Source organism: Cololabis saira, chromosome 3, assembly GCF_033807715.1.
Source record: "Cololabis saira isolate AMF1-May2022 chromosome 3, fColSai1.1, whole genome shotgun sequence".
Classification (NCBI taxonomy): domain Eukaryota; kingdom Metazoa; phylum Chordata; class Actinopteri; order Beloniformes; family Belonidae; genus Cololabis; species Cololabis saira.
The window spans coordinates 30,622,648-30,645,723 of NC_084589.1; the positions used below are offsets into that span (position 1 = coordinate 30,622,648).

Here is a 23,076-nt window from a genome sequence, read left to right on the forward strand (position 1 = left end):
GAACATGCCTTTCATAATTTGGATCGGATCGATTTCATTCTAAACAAATATTGCTAGTGTTTACAGCATGTTGTTTCGATATGACATTTCCTTCCAGTGTAAGGTTGGTCTTTTGCAGAACTGTCAGAGCTTATTGTAGAAACATTTCAAAGGCCTTCACGGCCCTGACCTCTAACATCTCCAGCATGAGTTGGAGCACCAACAGCGAGCCAGACGTTATCATCTAACATCACTGTCTGACCTCACTAATCCTTCCCTGTTGCCTGGATAGCAATTCCCGCTTCACAGGTTCACAAATCCTGTGGAAAGTTATCGAGAAACAGTGACTGTTGCTGTTTTAACAGACACTGTAATGTACAATAAAGGAAGACTGGTAATATTTTGTCTGTGCCTTTTAAGGTGGTGAAACGGTGATGGTTTGCATATGTAAGTTGTCACTGGGAATGTAGCAGCACTATGTAAATCTCTTTCTTGTAAATCTCTTAAATTCAAGGAAATCCATCCATCGATCAATCCATTAAGGACAATTATCTAAACCTGCTTATGGCTGTAATTCAGGTGGTCTGCTGGAATCTATCCCAGCTCTCTTCTAGTGAAAAGACAACGGTACCCTAGACAGCTTGCCAATCCATTGCAAGGTTCGTTGGAATTCCTACTTAATTGGTGGAATTGGTGTTTTAACTTTGAATATCCATCCACCCATTAACTTCTTCCTTTCTGGGTTTGAGTCGTGGGGGCAGCAGCTTCTCAATGTGGAGGAACAGTGACCGTACTTCGAGTCTCTCGTGAATAGCTAAATTTCTCACCCTATCACTGGAGAGTCCATCCAATGCACATAAGAAACTAATTCCAGCCATTTGTACCTGCAATCTCGTTCTTTCTCACTCCATTACTCACATTTTGAGATCAAAGGTAATTATAGATTTGAGACCAACTGGTAAATTAAGTAATTCCCTTTGCCTCAATTCTCTCCTCTCCACAACAGACCACCTGACTTTGAATGTTTAACAATTACATATGGGCATAATATTCATCTGTACAGATATTTTGCTCATGTCGAGTATCTAGAACTATGCAAACTCCGTTCAGAGTTGTTAAACTGTGCTGAACTGCCAGATAGAAACAAGAATTCATGTCCCAAAGTAACAATGTCAACCAGACAGATGCCATTAAGAGCATGAAACACTTAAACTATGAAAATGTTTGTGATATGAGGACAGTAAGTCAGATTCCTTTTAGACCTGAAGCCAACCATTAGCCCCAAACTCATCATGAGAGTCCATCTGTTCCACGGAGAGCACTCCTGCTGTGAAATGCCATTCCCTCCCTCCTCATCCCATCTCCTGTGCATCCACCTCACTTTCCCTCTTTGCATTTGTTCATTTTTTTCTTCATTCATCCTTTCTCTTGACTGGTATTTTAAACTTTCTCTACATCTATTACTCCCCTTATCTCCGACTCCCTACTCTTTGTGTCTGTATTGATTTTGTGGCAGTGCACGCTCCATGCTGCTCACCCTTTTTTGATGGAGGGAGTGAGATGGAGTCTCGGGCTGCCAAATGAAATCAAAGTCTTTCCCCCCTCCCTCCCTCTCTCTGTTTCTCTCGCTGCACTACAACAAGCGCGAACTCCATCGGCTTTGAACTTGCGTGTGTGAAATGAGCTCTCTGTGCTCTGATTGTCAACCCATCTCCGTGCCCTTTCTCTTGTTCTCTGCTCTCCCTCCTCCATTTTTTTCCCTCCCCTTTCCAAGTTCACCGGAGTTACCAAAAATGAACCTCATTCCAGTGAAGGTTTATTATGAGGAGACTGCGCCATCTTACTCAGTGTATAACTATTACAGCAGACAAGCATATTACCAGATTTCACTGTATGAAAACAAAAACAAGAATATCTTACATTCAGTATTAAATTGGGTGGTAAAAGTCCTAGATCTCCTTTGTCTTTCTCCACTAACTTTTCCTGGGGAGTGTGAGGTGCTTCACGGCCAGCTAGGAGACTCACTGACTACACTAAGCCAATAAATCTCTTCCTCCCCTAGGAACATGTGTATGTTTTCAACCTAAAGCCAGAGGAAATGTTAGAAGAAATCTGGATTTGTCACAAGGCTAGTGGGCTGGGACTTTTCTGTTCTGCTCATCTTTTAAAAGAAAAATGACATTGTGCTTTAACAAAGGAGAGCATCCGGTCAAGTCAAAAGCTATGACTTCATTCTCTTCATCGTATGAAAAGAATGGACACAAGTGAAACATTTTTTACTGCTCAATGTGCTGAATCAGGGTGTTTAGAAAAGCCTCACTGTCTCATGAGCAGCAGCAGCATCCAAGCAACAGCAAGCGTTTTTCATTATGATTGTGCAATTTGCTGATAAATTGGGTTGTTTGCGTAGTTGTTGGAGTAGAAATTAAAGCAGGCTAATGTGCTGACACCGGGATATGGGACAAGATGAATTTTATTTATTTGGAAATGACCCGTGTATGTCTTATGGGAATGCTCTGAGTGTATGAGCAAAATGGTGTAAGAATATATATATACAGAGATAAACTACGACATTAAACCCCCTGCCTGATATCCTACCATCCAAACAGGTCTAACCCACTGAGGCAGGCATGCAAGACCCTTGAGGTGTGCTGTGATGTGACACCAAGACAAAATTAGTAAGTCCTATGGGTCTTGTGGACATTTTCTGGTACATCATGTGAATCCAGTATCAGATAGGGATTTTGAGAATTTGGAGGCTGGGATTTTACAATACCATGGTCACTTTTCCTAGTGTTCTTCCGAACCGGGTTTTTAATTATTGTTGTCTTTGTCCTTTTGGGGCTTCGGGGGAAACTGCTAAGGTGTTTTCCTGAGTATACTCCTCATACCTCAGAGGAGATGTGTGTGCTTGGTATGCAGCAACATTTAGTGGGGTGGTAAAAGTCCAAAAAGCATGCATAAATGCAAGAATTTAGGGAATGTATCAAAGTGCCCAACGTGTGTCCATGTAATCCTAATCTGAGATTTGCAAAAAAGCCTTCCCTGCAAAAGCAGTTCCAGTGTTGGTTTAGAGTCAGTGCCTGACTTAGAGCTGGTTCTTCATTGTTTTCAACAGCCAACCGCATAGAAAGAGCTGGGAAAACGGTGCAATGCTGGCTCAAAACCGTTGGGCAAGATGAAAGGATTGTAAATATCGGGGGTTTGAAGTACGATTGTATGTCCAATGATGACATTGTGACCACCATAATTTAAGTCACATCAGTGTTGAGTTTGTGGAAACTAACAAAAAAGAATGGACACCAAAAACAAGCAGCAGTCATCTGAGGACAAGACCATCTCCTCTAGTCAAGTTAATTGGAAGCAACAGTGGAAACACAACACATTTAATGGTTTAACAATGTTTGTTTATGCAGCACTTTGCATAAAAAAACAATCACAGTGGCTGTTTTTAAACAGAATTTAAAAACTGTGGTTGCATCTTGATTAATGAACATTGTTTGATAGTTTTATATTGTCCAAATGGTATTTCCGAATCTTGCTCAAATTCTGTTTCTAGGGACGTTAATAAAAACTGGTCAACCGTGTGTATGGCGAGCTTTATAAATTCAGATTTGCAATATTACAACATTTTTTTTGAGGGAAAACAAGATAAACACTGAATTTCTGTAAAGGGCCCCGTTGCACAAAGGACACAGATCACAAAGTACAATAAAGGGAGGTTCATACGCCATTGGGAAGGACATAATGACTTAATTGCATTGCTCTGTTGTGGCTCTGTATATAAGGAAGGCAACAAGAGTCTGAAAACACTCCCACGTTGAACCAGCTGCTGAATTGACTTTAGCACCAGTCCATGACCAGTGCGTGATTCATGTTGGTCAAACGTTAACTGAGATCCATGCCATAAAATGGCAGAGCTGGTTTGGCAGCATGAGTGGAATCTACACAATAATCATCAGACGGCTTTAATGTTGTGGCTGATCAACATGAGCGTTCATATTTATGTGGTGTGCTAATGAGATAATCAGGGCAATTCATTTCGACCATCTGTTTTCTTTATGTTGTCATCTGTAAAGGTACTAAGATGTTCTTTATTTGCCTGATAAGTGATGTTCAATTTTGAAATACCTGGGCTGTCAGGATGGTCCATGACACTAAAGTTCCCAATGTTAAATTGTATAGTGCTGCTTTTAAATACATATCATAATTTTTCTCTCCCAGTGGGTTCCATAAATATCAATTTTCAGTATTTTAGAGACAAAGCAAAGTGACCCAAGACTGTTCAAATATAAATCTAAAAGCCATTACCTCTTGCTGCCAGTGTAACCAACGGCATTGTCCACTACAGCCTGCAGCATTAATCATATTTTGTGCTGATCAAATAGGCCTGAAACAGCACATTTTTAATCAAACTTGCCCCCCTCCCCCTTTTGCTCCCCTCTTCCATCTTGCAGGGCGATGGTTTGCAGCTGGAGTATGAGATGAAACTGACCAATGGACAGTCTTTCTGGACGCAACATTTCTCTGCAGATGAGTTTGGTAAGAGCGATTAGACTGAAAGAGAGAAATTACAGAATGAATAGCCGATGGCACAAGCCAACACCACTTAGCACGGCCAATAAAGCACCCTGAACTGAACAAATTGCAATAATGAAGGGATGGTTGAATGAATTAATGATGATGGATGAACTAAGAGAAAGGAATGAAAAGGAAAAAGATGCTCATGTATCTGCTAAATGGATTATTTCTACATGTCCAATGCACCATCCCTCTCTCAAACTCTTCTGCTATTCTAACTGTTCCTCTCTGAACTAATCCAATATCCCCATCAACTGCATGCTTCTCTGGGTTTCCTCTGGTTTCTACTCTGCTCTATTGTTCAACTTTCCTCCAATCTTTAAAATATGTGAATTCTAATGAGTCATTTAACATGTACTTGTGTAACTTTTTCACATTTGTCTGTCCTTTTTTCATATTTCTATCCTTTTTATCAATTATTCTACTCCTTATTTTCTCACAGGAATTTTGGAGACAGACATCACATTTCTGGTCATCTTCTCCTTGGTGTTCCTTCTCTCCTGTTACTTTGCCTGTAAGTACTACCTTTTCCACTTAGTCACATTTCTCTTTGTTCCCTTTAAGGAAATTTACTCTGTTTCTCAAAGCTCACAGCAATCATTAAATTGACTTTTCCACAGCTCTATGATAAAATCTGCATGTTTTCTTGATGGGATAGAAGTACGTTCTCATGTTTCTTCGGAGAAGTAAAGGTGAAGCTTTCCCTTTTTCCCTCTCCTGGCTGAGGGTTTGTCAGAATGGAGCATGCAACACAGAAGCAGGAGTGAGAGGATGGTGAGAGTGGGTCTTGGTTTTCATGTAAAAATGATCAGTTGGTTGAATGGAGAAGCTGGCAACAGCCTTAATATTTCTGAGGTGATTTTGTTGCATGGATATTAAGGCTGTAATAACTCTGAAAGGGCAGAGGACAGGAGCTAAAAGGAGTAACTTAAAACTTGATAAAAATGTGCAATTCCATGGTGTCATAACTTTCCTACTTTTGGCAACATAAAAGAGATGAGAGAAGGCAGTTTAGTGTATTACGTCTGAAATAAAAGACAATGATCAGACATAACGCAAAGCATTAAAACGGTAGTATTAGATACCAAAGTAATGCCATTGAGTGGAACATAAGTGACAGTTTATTTCTGAGGCACTCCGGTCCAAAGACCAAAACTCAACTTAATAGGAAGTTAGAAGTTATTCTGGCCTTTGTCTCGACATGCTTGTAGTCCAGCTAACTTACTAGCTTCATCTTGTTTAATTGATATTTATAAATGAATATCATCTGTATATTGATGAAAAAATATTGCAAATGCCTGATGAATGTACCTTAAGGAACTGTGCAAAGAAATAAGATGCAAGTTTTCATTTGTGGGCATGGACTTCCAACAATATACTACTGAATAAGAGAATGCTGTCTGCCCAAAGGTACCTTTTCTTCATCGTGTCTCACAAAATTCATTGGTTACTGTCTCTCATGGATAGTTGTTTTTTTTTCTACAATGATGGTTGAAAATCTTTTAATAGAATATATTTCTACTAGTTTTGCTGGTGTCCTTCCCACTTTTTAAATTAAATTCAGTTTATTTCCATTCGGGGATTGATGAAGTTTTTTTTTTTTTATTCGACATGAATTTTTGTCTGTTTTAAGACAGTAGCCTTATTTACATTTTGTTCCGCCTCTGTAGTGCATATATTAAAAGGTACTGTCTTCAGATTGTTCCTTATACATCTTAAATATACTAGATTTTATTTTATACACAACTTCTCAAAGTTGTTTCTTTAAAATTATGTCACAAATGAGTTATTACATCTCTGTACTTATAATTAGGAACCACAGGTAGTCTTTAATGTGCTACACCTGGCTCTCTATTTATAGGCACTTTTTTTCAAAACACAGTTTTAGTAATATTATTAAAAATTATTTACATTTCAGGGTTATAGTTCATATTTTTAGCATGTACATATTTAATCGTATCATCAGCATACATCTTGATTTGCATGACTGATGGACAAACTTCAGAAAAGCCATTAATTTACAAGCAGCAGAAGATCCAATATAGAGCCTTAAGATACACCAACCATATTATCAGCTACTTGAGTAGTTTCACAATCAATGAAAACATGTCGTTTTCTATTAGCTGGATATGATTTTATCCATCTTGTGACTTTAGCTGAAAAATTAATCCCTGATGACTTTTTAATTAAAACCTCATGGTTGACTATCAAAGGCTTCTTTAAATCATGAAAAATATAGACACTACTACACTATTCTTATCTAATTTAGCCTTGCTTTTTTTCTGAAAAAATCAATCACCATTGGTGATTGGAATTTGTGATGCTACATGTTACTACATACCTGAGCTTTAAAGTCAGGACACACTGTCATTTGAAAGTTACTGTAGTTTCTTTCCAGAGGACATACCGGTACCTTCTCTCACTCTTATAATCGTCACATAATAGTATGAGGGTTCATACAAATTCATACAAGCCTCTTTTGGAGCTGACAGAGCTCTAGATTTTCTACCATGGTATAACACACTCAGAAAGATTCCCACAAACAGATGGATATGATATAATTCTAATTGGCCTGTTTTACTCAAGGGAGTGAGATGTATGTGGCTCCACCTTTGGTTCCACTTTTAGTTTTGGCTGTGTTTGTTTTGGGCCGCTTAGCTGCTGCACACAGCACTTTCCCAAGGTTGTATATTATCTCTCTAATTAAACGAAGAAAGACAAAAACATAGCAGTCAGTTCAAGAGCAATGTCTCCTGTGGGAGAGAAAAATTCACTCTGGTGTTGACTTGGTAACATTCACAGAGGGGGGAAAGATAAGTTTTGTCACCGACTAAAGGAAAAGTGGAAAAACACAAAAAGCGTATTTGCCTTTGAAAAAATGAAAAATCAAACCACATGATTTTCCACTGTGTACAGTATGTCAATAATCCCAGTAGGTTTTGCTTTGTTACCATTTTTTGACCCTAAATGTTTGCTGTTTCACTCAGTCTAAACCTTTTATTATATAATGGTAAGATGAGCCTGGCATGCGTTTTCATGTACCTGTTCTATTAGGCCTTTTCCTCCCGGTCATGCTTCATTAGGATTTATTAAAGTGATCTTGTTACAATCGGCCTGCTGCACAACTCAGCCCAAGTTATCTCAATAGGTTAATTATTTCCTTTTAAAAAACTCCACTATTTCCTATTTCTTTTCCACCATTTATCACTATAACTCGGTACAATAATTTCCTCCCCAAAATGTTATAACTGCTCTCTTTCAGTGGCCACTTGAACTGGAGATGATCAAACCTCCATTTTTTCTGGTTCCTTGGGCAATTTGTGTTCGTCTTGCTGCTAAACTGACTTGTGTTGGCTGCCTTCACATTAAAGAAATCATCAGATTGTTTTATATATAGAAACTCCTGAAATGATTCAACATTTTTTACCATGTTACTTCTGCTTATTGACTCCTTGAAATGGAAGCAAAAATATAACTAAATTAACTGTTATATATACACAGAGGGAACTGTTTGCCTCAAGGATTTGTCTAAATGGGTAAAAAAAAAAGTACCTGCAATAGATTTGAAAGGTTATTAGATTCTGAAGTCAGTAGAATGATTTAATTTTCAAGATGTGTGTTCATTTAACAGCCGTCATTGCAGGCAGCTCTTGCCAGAGGAGCTATGCGTAGCTGTTTACAACCCTTCCTCCATCTATACCTCTCTGCCCTACAGGCCACTGCTGTTGCTGTGTTTTGGTCGTAAAATTGCCTGCTAAAATATACATTAAGATTATTTCCTCTCAGATAGTAAGATCAGAGATGCATTGGGTCTTGGTATTACAAGATGGATGCACACTAATGATTGCCATCCCCATTTACGTTGCCTGTTGCCTTGTTCTCATATTTTCTGCTGTCTTCCACTCTAGCTATCCTGTGGCATCTGTTAGTGTCTCAATCCTTTTTATCTCTACCCTTTCAATACACACACACACACACACACACACACACACACGTACACGGCTCTGTCACCTCATTCTTGCTTTTTTTTCCTTTCTCCAGACAATCTGAAGGGAAGACAACTTCTTCACACTACCTACAAAATGTTTATGACGGCAGCAGGTGTGGAGGGTAAGAGCTTCTATCCTAAACACGACACACACACAGATCATAAAACACACACACACACAGACGCTGGATGGCAATGAGACTCTTGCAGTGCTGCAGCATCTCATACCTTAATCCGCACTCCAAGAGCAGAGATATTATCGGCCTTATTAGTTCTGAATAAGAACGATTGCAAGCAGAAGTGCTGCACTACAGTGTTCAGTGAAGCGTGCTGTTACTGATGAACCCCCCCACTCACACACCCATACACCACTACTACTCTTCTCATCTTAGTCTCGCTTCTTTCTTCCAGGGCCTTATCACACTTTCTTCTTTCTCGCTTGCTTGTCCCCTCTCCAAATCCTTTCATGATTCTCCTGAAGTTCTCGTTCACCCTCTCCTCCCAAGCCTCTCAAGCTTTCTTTTATCAATTCTTCTTTCTTTTCATGCCCTCCCCTTCGAAATTTCTCTCTCTCCTTCCACATTATCATCTCCCTGTCGCTGCGCGCGTTTGCTTTAATCCCACATCTTCTGCGATAACTGTTCACCTTTTCCTTTCCACCCCTCTCCTTCCTTCCTTCACTTATTTTGCCATGTCTCTTCTTCCTGCATCTCTTTTTACTTGGCAGTGCTCAGCCTGTTGTTCCATTGTGTCTACTGGGGCCTGTACGCCAGAGATGGAGTTGGCAACGGCAGTCTGAAAATACTCGGTGAGTTCTGCCCCTGCATTGGTCACTGACTGACTGAATGACTGACACTGGCTCTGCACTGGAAAATCGCTCACTGCCCGAGCGGAATGGATGAGTGGACAATGATAGATGCGCGTGCAGCTGAAAAAAACGGAGCGGTGTGTTTGATAGGTGGGATCATGCAAGACGCTCTGTGAGTGCGAGCGTGCAGTGCGTGTGTGGTGACCTGATTTTATTGTTCCCCTCTGATATTACAGATTTGGAAACCACAACCTAATTACCCCTTCTGTCTCCTCTCTCGTTTTTTTTTTTTGTCTCTCCCCGCCTCACTGTCCGTCTCCAGGGAAATTACTGTTCTCCATCAGTTTCTTGGTGTTCCTTCTGATGCTCATATTGTTGGGCAAAGGTTTCACTGTCACCAGGTGGGGGAGGGCGTTGGAGTGGGTTTTACTTTTTTATGTGTCTATTACTTCTCTTATTCTCTGTGTCTTAATGCATGCCTTTTACATTTTGTGGGTGTGTTAGCTTCAGCACTGTCTGTAACATTCAGCTGTCACACTCTTTCTTTTAACATGACACTGCCGGGTTTCAGTCACATGGTCAGTTAGGGTCTTGGCTCTCATTCTACGGACAAACTCCTAATATAATCCATAAAATGTAACACATCAGTGACCTGTAATTGTTTATGGCCATTATGTGAAATTATTTTGGTTTAGTCTTTACTCTCTGCCAAGGCATTTGCTTGTGGCTGGTGGTTAGACTACACAGACAATTTATGGGAGTTTGTCCTCACTGGAACATCAGCATGTATCCATCTTACACCTCACTGGAGAATTACTGTCCTGGCTCAGTTGTCACCGTGCAAGTTTTAAAAACTCGTTTTAAATTCCAGGTGTCAAAGTTAGTGGATTAAAAAAATATATATAGAGAAAAAACTAAAAGCATGCCAGCTCTTCTTCATTGGTTTCAGAGTTTCATGTCAGAGAAGTCTCACGATTACACAGTCGTTCTTAAAAAAAAAAAAAAAAAAAAAAAAATCTAAAATCTAAATAGCTTCTTTCAAACGGTGTTTCACAAGGTCTGAGTTCTGATTTGTAGTGAGTCATCGCCTAAATCACCGTTCAGAGTCTGAAGATTTGTTTTGCTTTGCAGTTCAATCTTTGTGAAGATTTTCTCTAAACGGAAATAGAGCTTGCAATGTTGTGAAGCTGCCTTTTTTTTCTCTCCTTTTTCCATGGATTACACCTTCCTCTGGCTTTAAAAGGATTTTGTGATCTGGACTTTCCAAGCTCTTCTAAAATTGCACGAAACCTGCATCACCATCAAGCTAAAAATGACTCTCTTCCTTGATTAACTGACACCTTGAAAACAAGTATTATTTTTTTTCTAGTAGTACATTTGTTCTGCTGAGAACTGTTTAAAATGCTGATGAAACTTCATTCTGACTTGCTACTGTTAAATGCTGAGACAAAAGATGCATTAACTTCTGCTTGTTTTCTCTTCATGAGCCTGCAAGCCATTTCATTCTTATAAACAAGAGCGTTGTGTTCAATAACCGCTTGCATAATAAGCTTTCTGCCTGACCATAAGATATTAAATGCATGATTTATTGCGTGTGTGTGTCTGTGTGTATGTATGTATACGCCTGTATTTCTCTTTTTGTCTATATTTATGTGTTTTCATGATCTTTCTCCAACGTCTGTGCCACCTCTGACCTTCTTGGTTTGTTCCTGTGTCAGGGCGAGGATCAGTCACAGTGGGTCTGTTAAACTGAGTATCTACATGACTGTCTACACAATCACCTACGTCATCCTCTTCATCTATGAGGCTGAGGTACAGTATAAATGCTATACTGACGGCACAGCACTGTAATTAATACTGAAGCTTCAAGTGTAATTTTAATATAGATTAATGTATCAACAAAACGTGTCAACAAAATGTAATTACCCGATCAGTCTGTCATTCATGGGCCACCAATAGCTGAAAGATTTCATTCAACCAGGACTTGGTGGTTGTTGCCTGATACGGGATAGAATAATTATCAGGCTCCCTGAATAGATTTTAAGCCACAATTAAATGTAACTACAAAGGTATTGAACAACAACAACAAACACAAGATTACATATTTTTTTTAAATAATTAGTTTTTCTTGTAACAAAAGGCTGTTTGCTTACCACTATTTCAAAATGATAAGAAAACTTTCTGGGGATTGCTTTGAAAGCTTGGAGTTTTGCTGTCTGATTAAAAGCATTCCCAATTATCTCAAAGAAAATTACTGTTTAGGAGTTTGTCAAGTTTCACCCAAGATTCTTCCAGGTGCTGGTATTTAGAGGAATCTCATTTAGAAAGGTTTGGTGCTTGTTATAAAAAAGTTACCATGACTTCCCACTGACATGGATGAAACCCCAATGCTGGTTTCAGTTTTTAACAAACAACTGAACCAAACACTGTCAGTGAAGGTCAAGGAGGATGCCTTTAATGAAAGAAATGTAGCAAGAAAGAAGATAAGAGGACGATAAATCAAAGACTTTCTGTGATCTTCTGTTGACATGGGAAACAACAGAAGACCTTGATAGGAGTTCAATGCATCATCATTTTTTTAAATGGCAATAAGATAAAGCTCATAAAAATAAGAAACACTATTACAAAGTTGTTTCATACAGAAAATGTGTTACCCAGTTTCATAAAACAATGTTTCATTGCAAGATTTGGGTGTTTCAACTGGACCACCAAACAACTGAAAAAACACATCCAAAAGCAAAAAAAAAAAAGGAAAAGAACATGGACAGTTTAAAACAGGCCAACAAAGACTGCTATTCTGAATCCCACTGAATTCCTTAAAGAGCTTACAGCTGCAGTTGAAAGAAATGGAATAAAATTAAATAAATTTGCAGTACCGGAAGTGGCGAAGATATTCTGTGTTTGCAACTATTCACTTTTTAAAGGCCTCCTGTCATTCTTGTTTTTCAATGACTGGTTTAAATATTCTGATTGTAACCGACTGATTTTTACATCTATATGTACAAATACTCTAATGTATTCTTTGTTTACATAAAGGGATTCCAATGATTCTGATCAGAACTGTGCGAGGCAAAACCGCCAACTTTTGTACATAATTTCTAACACTAAGACAGAACAAAAACAAAACAAATACATATATCACAAAAAATAAGTGTCTAATATTGTCACTCATTGGTTAATTGTAAATCTGTCTGTGGTGTTTATTGAACACAGTGAGCATATTCAAAGGTCTTGACAGAAACAAGTGTTTGTCCCCAAACACCTTCAAATCCACAACTTCGCAGAGTCTCAGCTTTGAGTGCCAGTTGGTATCTATGTCAGCAGATGGAACCGAGATGGCGAACATGGTTTTTACACCAGTGAAACAAGTGCAACATTCTGGTGACATCAGTTTGAACTCTAACATTGACAACATAATTGAAATCTGCACCAGTTTTGGGGAGATTCTCTCATTACCTATAATCCAATATTAAACCACATGTGAATAAAACTGGACTGGTATTTTTTGTTTCATCCTACTGGCAGACAAGCAGACAATCTTAAAGTTTAAGTGAGCCAGAAATGCATTTAACTTATTAACCACTCAACCAAATAATAATGATATAAACAATGCTCAAGTACACAAGACAAGGTTCCAAAAGAATGAGCACTGTTCTCTGCTTTGCTTTGCTTTGCTTGTGTATTTACTATTATGCTCAGTGACAGATCTCAGGCCAACTAATTGAGCTGCATTAATGAGCAAACAGCAGAGTTTCAACTGAACCCAGCTGCTCAGATATGAAATTACCAAGCACACACTTTTTTAATAGAGTTGGGATCTTCTTGCCGATGACGGCAAAGTTGTCAGCACAGTGAATGTGCTAATGGATGAGGAAGGGAGTTGATTGTGGCAATGATTCATCCATTCGTTTCACTTGTATTTGCTAAAGGTTTTTAAAAGTACAGTACCAGGTTAAAAATAAGGCAAAAGTTGATGAGAGCCTAACTTCTCTTTCACCATAGTTTTGCACAAAATCAGTCCACTAAACATCCACTTACTTCTGCTATCTTTCAGTAGTAGCTAAGCCCATAAACCTTCACCATCAGGCGTTGGCTCTTTGCTAAATTAATTTATAAAGTGTTACTTACAGATGGTACGTGATTCTCTAAGCTGATGTGTAGCCCCTTTCAGCATCTGCTGTGTTGCATATCGGCTTCCTTCTTCACATAATTCAACCACTTCTTCTTAATCTCATTATTCCTTTGCAGTTTAAAGCAACCAAGTTTTACAAAGTCTCAAATCCTGGGAACATGTATTTCTGTGATGAAAAAAGAAATGTTTATTCACTTGCCAGATATACAGCTAGAAACAATAGTTGGGTCAGGTCTCAGACTAAATGCATCTTAGGTCTGTTAATAACATTAGTGTTAGGGTGAGCTTTTACTTGCTTGTAAAACCTACAGAATCTTGATTTTTCACCTGTCCTCGAAATCCTTAACATAGACACAATGAAAAACAGCTTTAAGATGGTTATCAGTCTTTTAACCCATTTAAAATAATTATGTGTAGCATGCAAACCCCTGAATTTGAGGTATTCATACATAAATCTGAACAATTGCTTCCTCTGCATTTCCACCCTCTCGCCAAGGTAATGATTGGCACTGAAAATTATGGGTCATATGTGTGGTGCTCACTGAGAGCCCACTTTTGTTCAGCTCTAACCAATTCCAAGCTGTGTAACTACAGGTTTGACCTGAAAATAACTTCTGAAGTACATCCAGTATAACTGGATGCAAGATTTCTGCCACGACAACACTCGACAATATATCTGGACTTGTGCAGTGGCTCTCTGACATTTTGATAATATCATACCCATAAAACAATATAGCCCACAGATGGGAGTGGGGTGTAAAGGCCACCAAGTTATTTGTTAAATTTTTACTTGATTTATATACATATATAAACAAATGTGCGATCCTGAAGCAAATAGCCAGGAATTTGCGGTTGAAAATGCAACAAAATACATATCTGGTACTTACTTATGCACTTGAAATAAATACTGTAATTAATTACACTGGCCTCACTATATTCTGTAGCAGAAGATGGAAATGTATTTTAGTTCCTATGATGTTGAACACGAGCCTATGAATTATTAACACTCTCAGGAGAGTTAAGATGTACATGTATCTCTGCACAGACTTCACCAGAGTTGGATGTAAAGCTGGTGCATTTAGGGACTGTGGATTACAGCTTTTGAATACAAGGTGTTAATGACCCAAGAGATGAAGTGTGCTGTGGAAGTATCTGTGCTATATTTAACATTGAAGACTTTAGCCGTCACTCTTACCACAATATTGAGGTCTGAAGCTAGGATTTATCAGTCGGCTGCCCTCTTACACAGGCCCTGCTATGAAAGAGCTCTAAACTCGGGGGAACTCTAAAAATAAGATAAACTAGGTTACAATCTGAGCTGAAATGAAGACTTTGGATTATTCCCGCTGCCTGGCCTCCAGTGTGGAAACCGCAAGGCTCATGTTGACTGGGTACATCCCAAGAAGCTCCAGACCAAACTGGTAGAACTATGCATTATGTAGCAAGAGTAACCCTGTACAGCCCTGTGAAATGCAATCTAGCGTCTAAACATGCAACCGTACACGGCAAACTCACGCCCACAAAGTTGATAACAAACTTACTTGTGACCTAGATTTGGGGAAGTGTCAATTATGTACTAAATAAATGCAACAAGTTAAAATTTGGCCTGGAACCATAAAAATCCATCTCAGGAAATAGGATATGGACAACTACAGGATTCTGAACCAACATTTATTTTTGTGAGTGAACATTTTGTATATCTCATTGTGAATGTCACATCCCTGTGCCAGTTCTTTGACCCAGGTGAAGTGCTTTATGCCTACGACAGTCCAGCAGGCTATGGTCTGATGGCTCTGCAACTGGTTGCCTATGTGTGGTTCTGCTACGCTGTTCTGGTCTCCTTGAAACACTACCCTGAGAAGCAGCCCTTCTACATCCCTTTCTTCACCACATACACGCTATGGTGAGACCCGCACAGCTTCCACCAACTCAATTTGAATAATTTATGCTGCTCCTTAAAAAAAAAAGAGAAAAAAAAGCATTGAATAGTTGATGAACTTGCTTTCCAGGAATGCCATGTTATTAGTTCACACTACCTTTTCCCACCATTGTGGGACCAAGCTCTATATTGTAGTTGAGGTCAAATGGGAAAAAATGCTTTCTTTGAACTCTATGAATTCATAGGAACAATAAAAACATTATCTGGGCTTTACAAAGTTTAAATATTTGTAGGTTCAAATGAAATAAACAACACATAGCATACTACATTATTCAGCTAAACTATGCAGAAACAATCCATTCAAAATATTGGATTTATGAGTGTGAGTGGCAACCAGGTACTGCTCATCAAATTAACTTGAGTGATTAATCATCAGCAGGAGTCACCGACCTTTGCTGATCTAAAGGAAGAGGAGGGTTGACAGGGTTACAACGGAGGAAGCACCTTCCTGCTAAAAAGGAATTTAGCAGCTTAGGTTTGCAAGGTTTTGAAAAAGCAAACAACTCGTAGAACAATTACTTGGATAAATGAGAAAAAAAAATGGAAATGTTTGTCCAAATTGCACAGCACCACATTTAGCAAAAACCCTGTATGATAGATGAAGCATGCTGGTTGGGGGGTGATTATTTGGACTTGTTTAATAGCCACAGGACATGTGGATCTTGCAAGCATTGTACTATATTCAAACATATCTGCATGATAAAATATCTGAGTCAAATGTGAGGCCATCTGCTTGATAGCTGAGACTTGTCCAAAAAAAACGAATGAATCACACAACAAGACAATGAGCCCAATCTAAAACAGAATGGTTGACAAAGAATCAATAAAATCCTGTGAAGGGAACATTTTAAAATATCTGTGCTTAAACAAAAGCAGCAAACCCAAAGGACTGAGGCAACATAGTTTGGAATAATTGGCTAAAGTTCCTCTACAAATATGTGAAAGAGTGATAACATACAGTACAATAAACAATTGCTTGAAGTTTTGGATGCTAAAGGTGTTTCTTCACACTATTCATTCATGAACGCGACCTATTTTTTCACACTCTGATTCTGCGTTTGTTCAGTTCTTTTTGAGACGCTCAATATTTAAATATGTTGTGACTCATGAAATCTTATTCATAATTTATGATACATTTATAATTTTTCAACACCTCCATATGTGCTAGAAATTCTTTTTTTTTTACTGCGCTGTAATGTAATTTTACTTCTTTTTTTTTTTAACTTTGCCGGATACATTTTTCACACAGCCCAGAGAAAACATATACTGTATAGAACGTTACTGTCTAAGCCCTTGAGCAACAGAGTCTGATAGCAGAGATATAAAATGAAATGTACATTACAAAGATTAATATCATCTCTGCTCACTAGAGCCTCATTATCTACATCCCTCCCTCTATATTTATCACTCTCAGTGCTTTACACCCTCTTGTTTTAGATCTCCCTGTACCAAACCATTTTCTCATCAGATATCTTCTTATTATCCTAAATCTGTTCACTTCTCTTTCTCCCAGGTTTTTTGCGGTGCCTGTCATGGCTCTGATTGCCAACTTCGGGATTCCACGTTGGGCTCGGGAGAAGATTGTGAACGGCATTCAGCTTGGCATCCACCTCTATGCTCACATAGTCTTCCTTGTTCGTACCACGCACACATACTTATGCAGACTCTTAAGTTTCTACATCCTTCACATCGCACGAGAAGAGTTATTGCCACTGTCAGTCATTTATTATTTATAATCCTTGAGTCCTTCTCCACACATCATTATCTACCCCTTTACAATTTTCAACATATTCTTTACCAATGGATCATTCTGCTTCATGTTCATCTTATCTGAATCTCATATGCTCTGACTATGTATTACCATCACATACATTGTGCATGCATTTCCCATTTAAGGATTATGATTGTTAATACTTCTGTTTCTTAGGTTATTACAAGGCCTTCAGCAGCCAACAAAAACTTCCCGTATCATGTTCGGACATCCCAGATTGGTATCCTGCTGTCCAGTCCGAAAGCAGGAGAAGGGGCTGAGAGTTTTCCCCATCATGCCTATGGAAATAGCTCCTTCGTCGGAGATTCTCAACCCAACTTTACTGAGCTCTTCTCCATCCAATCTGTAAGTTTCTCTCTGTGTGTGTATGTGTATATGTGTGTGTGTGTGTGTGTGTGTGTGTGTGTGTGTGCGTGCGCGTACACCTTAAGATGGTTGGTTAATGTGAAGTCGGGAGATAAAACAAGAGCATAAGCATAAGATCCACTGACCTTAAAACAATTATACTACAAATCTGCTTCCAGCTTTCCATCACCGGTAATTAGATGAATACTTATCTGTACTAATTTTCTGATACTTTTAACTCAAGCATTGCTTGACATTAACTGCTGCATCGTCTGATAGATTTGTCGAAAATTAGAAGGCATTAGTGCAGCAGTACAGTTTTTGATGATGTTTTTTGGATGTTTTCTGTTGATGGCTGAACATTTTATATTATCCTGAGGGAGATGGGTGAATGATAATAAGCATGGTATAACGTATCACGAGCAATGATATTAAAACACTTGAGTGCAATGAAATTGAGCTTAAATAGAAACGTTGACAAAAACGTATTACGATGCTGTGTTTGCTGTAATGTATTGTCTTGCTTGGGTAACTTTCATATCAGTCAGTGTTTGACACTGCACGGAAGTGAGGGACAGAATAAGAGATCATGTTGTTAAAACTGTACAAATACAACGTAGCATGAAGGAGCAAAGCTGGAAAAACCTTACAAGGAGCTCTTCCTTTTTTTAAATGTTTTTGAGAGGGTTAAAACTTTAAAGGGGACCTATTATGGCATCTAATACCTATTTTAAACAGACCTTGAATGTCTTAAAAAAAAGATTTGGATTGTTTTTGCTAAATAAATTAGAAATTCAGCCTCTGTCTTTATCTTCCCATTATCTAACCTCCTTCTCTATGCGGGATTCTGAGTGGGTGGGGAGGCTATGATAATGAGGCACTGTGCTGATTGGCTGCCTGACGCGAATGACGCGATACACCGCTACGAAAAAATGGTGGAAGCTCCGGCCGGCGGAGTTACCGTGTCCTGACACCGTGTCATAACTGCATGCGATGCGAACGTCAGTGACAAAATCAATTCTATTGCTTTATTTTCTATTGGACTGTCTTAACTGGCCGTAGCGCTGTGCAGCGCAGCGCCGTGCCGCTTTGAGTTGAACATTTGTCGGACGCCCTGCTTCTATTTTCTTCCTGTCGCTCGCGTTGAAAGCCGCTTCAAAGCGCTGTAGGAAACAGTCACAGAAGTTATCTCTATGATACCTCCTTATTTCACTACAAAAACCTCAATAAAGTGGCAGCTGGCTGGAGGGAGATGGACAGAGAGCGTCCGATGTCACGCAGTGCGACGCGATAGTCGGACACTCTCATGCAGTTACACGGTTTCATAGTTGTGGGCGTGGTTTGCATTTTGGTTACGTAACGAAAATGCGCAAATCTGAATGGCTCGTAGAAGCCACATCACACTGGATGGCTCATCTGGGCGGCTGTACAGACACTGCAGAATTTGGTTGCTTTCCTCCTTTTCTGAGTTGGCAGGCTGAGGGGAGACCACTTTATATATGTTAAAGCAAGAAAAAAATGTGTTTTTCATATTAGGTCCCCTTTAAATATATTGACTTTCATTAAGAAACCATGCTTTAGAAATAAATAGATTAATACAATAAAATGAAACTGCAGTGACTTTAAAAAATTATAAACAAATTACATTAAAAAATGACTTGGGGTGGAGGAAGTTGTTTCTTATTTTCTTCCCCCAATTCATTTCCTCATTTTCTTATAGTACAATTTAAAGTCTTCCAACCGCCTGAAAACCATTGTGAATCTTGATTTATGCTTCCGCACTGGCTTGACTCAGTCTAAGGCGTAGCAGCCTGATGTACATACACCTCAACAGAGCAGCGTTTTCAGCAACTGTGAAAATTCTGCTGGGCACAATGTTTTATTATGTATGGGATTCGTGCCATTTGAGATGTAATGTCTGTTTAACAAAAATAGAACATTTAATAAGCTGCAGCTGTATCAAACTTTCTTTCTTTAATTCAATAACAAAAAACTGTGTCCTGTCTTTTTGTTCACATCAATACACTTTATACTGATAATTGTTATAGATATCTGGCCTCTATGTTGATGATAAACAATGCACTTCCTTTCTTTCACGAGTTAAGTTAAGGGGGGAAAAGGGTTTCAATCTAATTAGAGATTTCTAGAACTATTTATTAAATACTAGCTTGATATTCCTAATAATGAAAAGGAAACTGTAATGAGCCTCATTTCAGCCATGAAGGGTAGGTGAATGGGTGAATAGATGAGAAGTTGAGAGCTGACTGGGAGATCATATTGATCATATGACTCTGCAACTGGTTGCCTATGTGTGGTTCTGCTATGCTGTTCTGGTCTCCTTGAAACACTACCTTGAGAAGCAGCCCTTCTACGTCCCTTTCTTCACCACATACACGCTATGGTGAGACCCGCACAGCCTCCACCAACTCAATTTGAATAATATAATGCTGCTCTTTAAAAAAAAAAAAGAAAAAAAAGCATTGAATAGTTGATGAACTTGCTTTCCAGGAATGCCATGTTATTAGTTCACACTACCTCTTCCCACCATTGTGGGACCAAGCTCTATATTGTAGTTGAGGTCAAATGGGAAAAAATGCTTTCTTCGAACTCTATGAATTCATAGGAACAATAAAAACATTATCTGGGCTTTACAAAGTTTAAATATTTGTAGGTTCAAATTAAATAAACAACACATAGCATACTACATTATTCAGCTAAACTATGCAGAAACAATCCATTCAAAATATTGGATTTATGAGTGTGAGTGGCAACCAGGTACTGCTCATCAAATTAACTTGGGTGATTAATCATCAGCAGGAGTCACCGACCTTTGCTGATCTAAAGGAAGAGGAGGGTTGACAGGGTTACAACGGAGGAAGCACCTTCCTGCTAAAAAGGAATTTAGCAGCTTAGGTTTGCAAGGTTTTGAAAAAGCAAACAACTCGTAGAACAATTACTTGGATAAATGAGAAAAAAATGGAAATGTAATTAGAGATTTCTAGAACTATTTATTAAATACTAGCTTGATATTCCTAATAATGAAAAGAAAACTGTAATGAGCCTCATTTCAGCCATGAAGGGTAGTGAATGGGTGAATGGATGAGAAGTTGAGAGCTGACTGGGAGATCATATTGTGTGATCTTGTATTTTGTTTTGTATCAACAAACCAACTGAATCAAATATTCATAGCACTTAAGTCATCAAGGCAAATTGACAAACTTCACATTGCTGAGGGTTTGGAGTGCGCTCATGCATCATTCATCTAATTATACGTGTGTGCGTGTGTGAGTGAGTGTAAAATGTGCTTTTGTGTTGCAACATAAAAACGATTAAGAAAAGGCACCTTTTAAATAAAATGTCTGAAAGTTTGTGATAAAATTAATGATAGTAATGAGTCTATTGCAAATGGTTCTTTACAAGAATTAGTCATTTTAAATCAACTGGGGGGACGGTGACTGCAGTGGGGTGAAGTCACATATGAATGTAAATTGCCCGGGAGTACCGCAAGGGTCTGTTCTCAGGTGATTATTGTTCACAATGTATATTAACAACGTACCAAGCTGCTGTCAGAGATGTCAACTGCCAGATGCATCCTGATGAGACACTCATCACCACAGTTGGATGTAAAGCACTCATGTGTCCAATTAAACAACCAACCTGGCAGGTGAGCATCTGACGCAGGCTTTATTGATCATCTCTGAATGGCTCGATTATACTGTCTAACTTTTACTGTTAAAAAAAACTTCATCCATGTGTTTCTTCAAAGCTTGTTAGTCAGGTTAAGTTCATTTGAAGGTTATACCAAATTTTAGTTTCTTCAACCACATTAAAACCTATAATCTCATACACGCAGGCAATAAAACTCATGGACTGTAAACCAACAAGATGGCATCGCTGCCATATATATATATATATATATATATATATATATATATATATATATATATATATATATATATATATATATATATATATATAAAAAAAAAACAGCCTTCTCAGCTTTGAAAATGTCATGGGTTTTAGTACTCTTAAATTGTTTGTAAATCATGCATCACTACTGTTTTCTGAATTGGCCACCAGACGTCAAAGCTCTCATAGAGCGACCACACAAGCCTCCACCAGTGGTCATTGTCTCGTCCCAAGATACAGGACTTCAGTCTGTCGGTCTGCTTTTCCTGTAAAGGTGGCAACATTTTGGAGCTCTCTAGCCATTAAAGACCAACATGCTCTGAACACAGGGCTCGAACAACAGCTAAAATCAGAACAGTGCTCACATGAATAGTTTCAATCGGTTGATCGCTCAACTATATTCCCTTGGCTTTGTCACTTATGTATGTATATAATCTGAAAAACTGCTTCTCTTTTACTGTTGTATTGTTATTATGGCTTTTATTTCTCTATATATATTTATTTTATTATCCCGAAAGCCAGCTGTGGACAAGTGGTGTGAATTAGCATGTGCTAAAACACTCAATCGATGCGTCTGGTTTGTCCAATGTAATTGATATGTCCACATCAAATAAACAATAAATAAATACTAATTTTGGGATCAATACTGGCAGAAATGCCGTATGAAATACATTACCTGTCAAAAGTTTGGACACCCTTTCCCCTTTGATTTGAACAGTAAAGTGTGTCCAAACATTTGACTGGTAGTGTATTTATTAATTTCTAATCTAATGCCTTTGTAATGTTTTGACTGTGGCTCAAGACTGAGCTCTATATTAATGAGAAAATTGTGGACGAAACAAAATGTAAGTAACATCTGTTCACATCAAATGGTCAGTGGACATTTAAACATCAAACCGAGTGTGAGCAGCACTTAGGTTTACATTTGCAGTCTTTTTTTCTTTTATTCAAATGTGTAAATATGTTTAGAATAACTAAAAGTATTGAACATTTATCCATAAAAAGACTGGTCTTTTTTGTGGTTTTGCTTTTGTGGGCTGTGTGAATAAAAGCCCTCACACATCACACGCTTAGGCTCATTATGACTCGTAATCTAATGCAGGACAAGGTAACAGATAAATAGATAGTAATCAGCTTACAGAGTTCCATTCTGACATCTTATGGCACGCATCATCTGGATTATTTTGGTAAGAGCCATCAGCTTGATTAAACACGTAAATGCAGCTTCGACAGTCACACTTAATACTGCTTGATGGATGAGCTGTCACTACGAGCAGTAGACATGAATACAAGAATTACGAAGAAACGAGCGTTGATGGACCGCAGAAACCAGACTCAGAAAGTACACCGATTTTCTGCTTCGGAAAAATGTCTTTTTTTCCAGACTGTGCTCCCAGTTGTTGCAATGACTCTCAGTTAAAATGCATTCAATAGCAGTTTTATTTCTGTGCATCAGCATGCATGTTTTACACTGACAGTTTGTAGTTAAATGTACATTAGATATACAAAAGGTAGGATGTGCACATTTTCAGGTGCACGTCCTCCATCCCGTTCCAATGTACTTTAAAAATTGAACATTGTCTTACGATTTGTATGCACATGGCTTTATAAATCTGATAAATCT

The 23,076-nt window shown here is 38.5% G+C and overlaps 1 protein-coding gene across 1 annotated transcript in view; it reads left to right on the top strand.

Annotated features, from left to right (window-relative positions):
* Nucleotides 1-23,076, top strand: part of tmem145 (transmembrane protein 145) — a 71,963-nt gene that overhangs the window by 46,821 nt on the left and 2,066 nt on the right. The window contains exons 6-14 of the mRNA XM_061717201.1: nucleotides 4,437-4,521; nucleotides 5,003-5,074; nucleotides 8,602-8,670; nucleotides 9,276-9,356; nucleotides 9,679-9,757; nucleotides 11,075-11,168; nucleotides 15,219-15,391; nucleotides 16,941-17,061; nucleotides 17,355-17,543. Coding sequence (XP_061573185.1) covers nucleotides 4,437-4,521; nucleotides 5,003-5,074; nucleotides 8,602-8,670; nucleotides 9,276-9,356; nucleotides 9,679-9,757; nucleotides 11,075-11,168; nucleotides 15,219-15,391; nucleotides 16,941-17,061; nucleotides 17,355-17,543 — 963 coding nt within the window. The remainder of the gene's footprint in view (nucleotides 1-4,436; nucleotides 4,522-5,002; nucleotides 5,075-8,601; nucleotides 8,671-9,275; nucleotides 9,357-9,678; nucleotides 9,758-11,074; nucleotides 11,169-15,218; nucleotides 15,392-16,940; nucleotides 17,062-17,354; nucleotides 17,544-23,076) is intronic.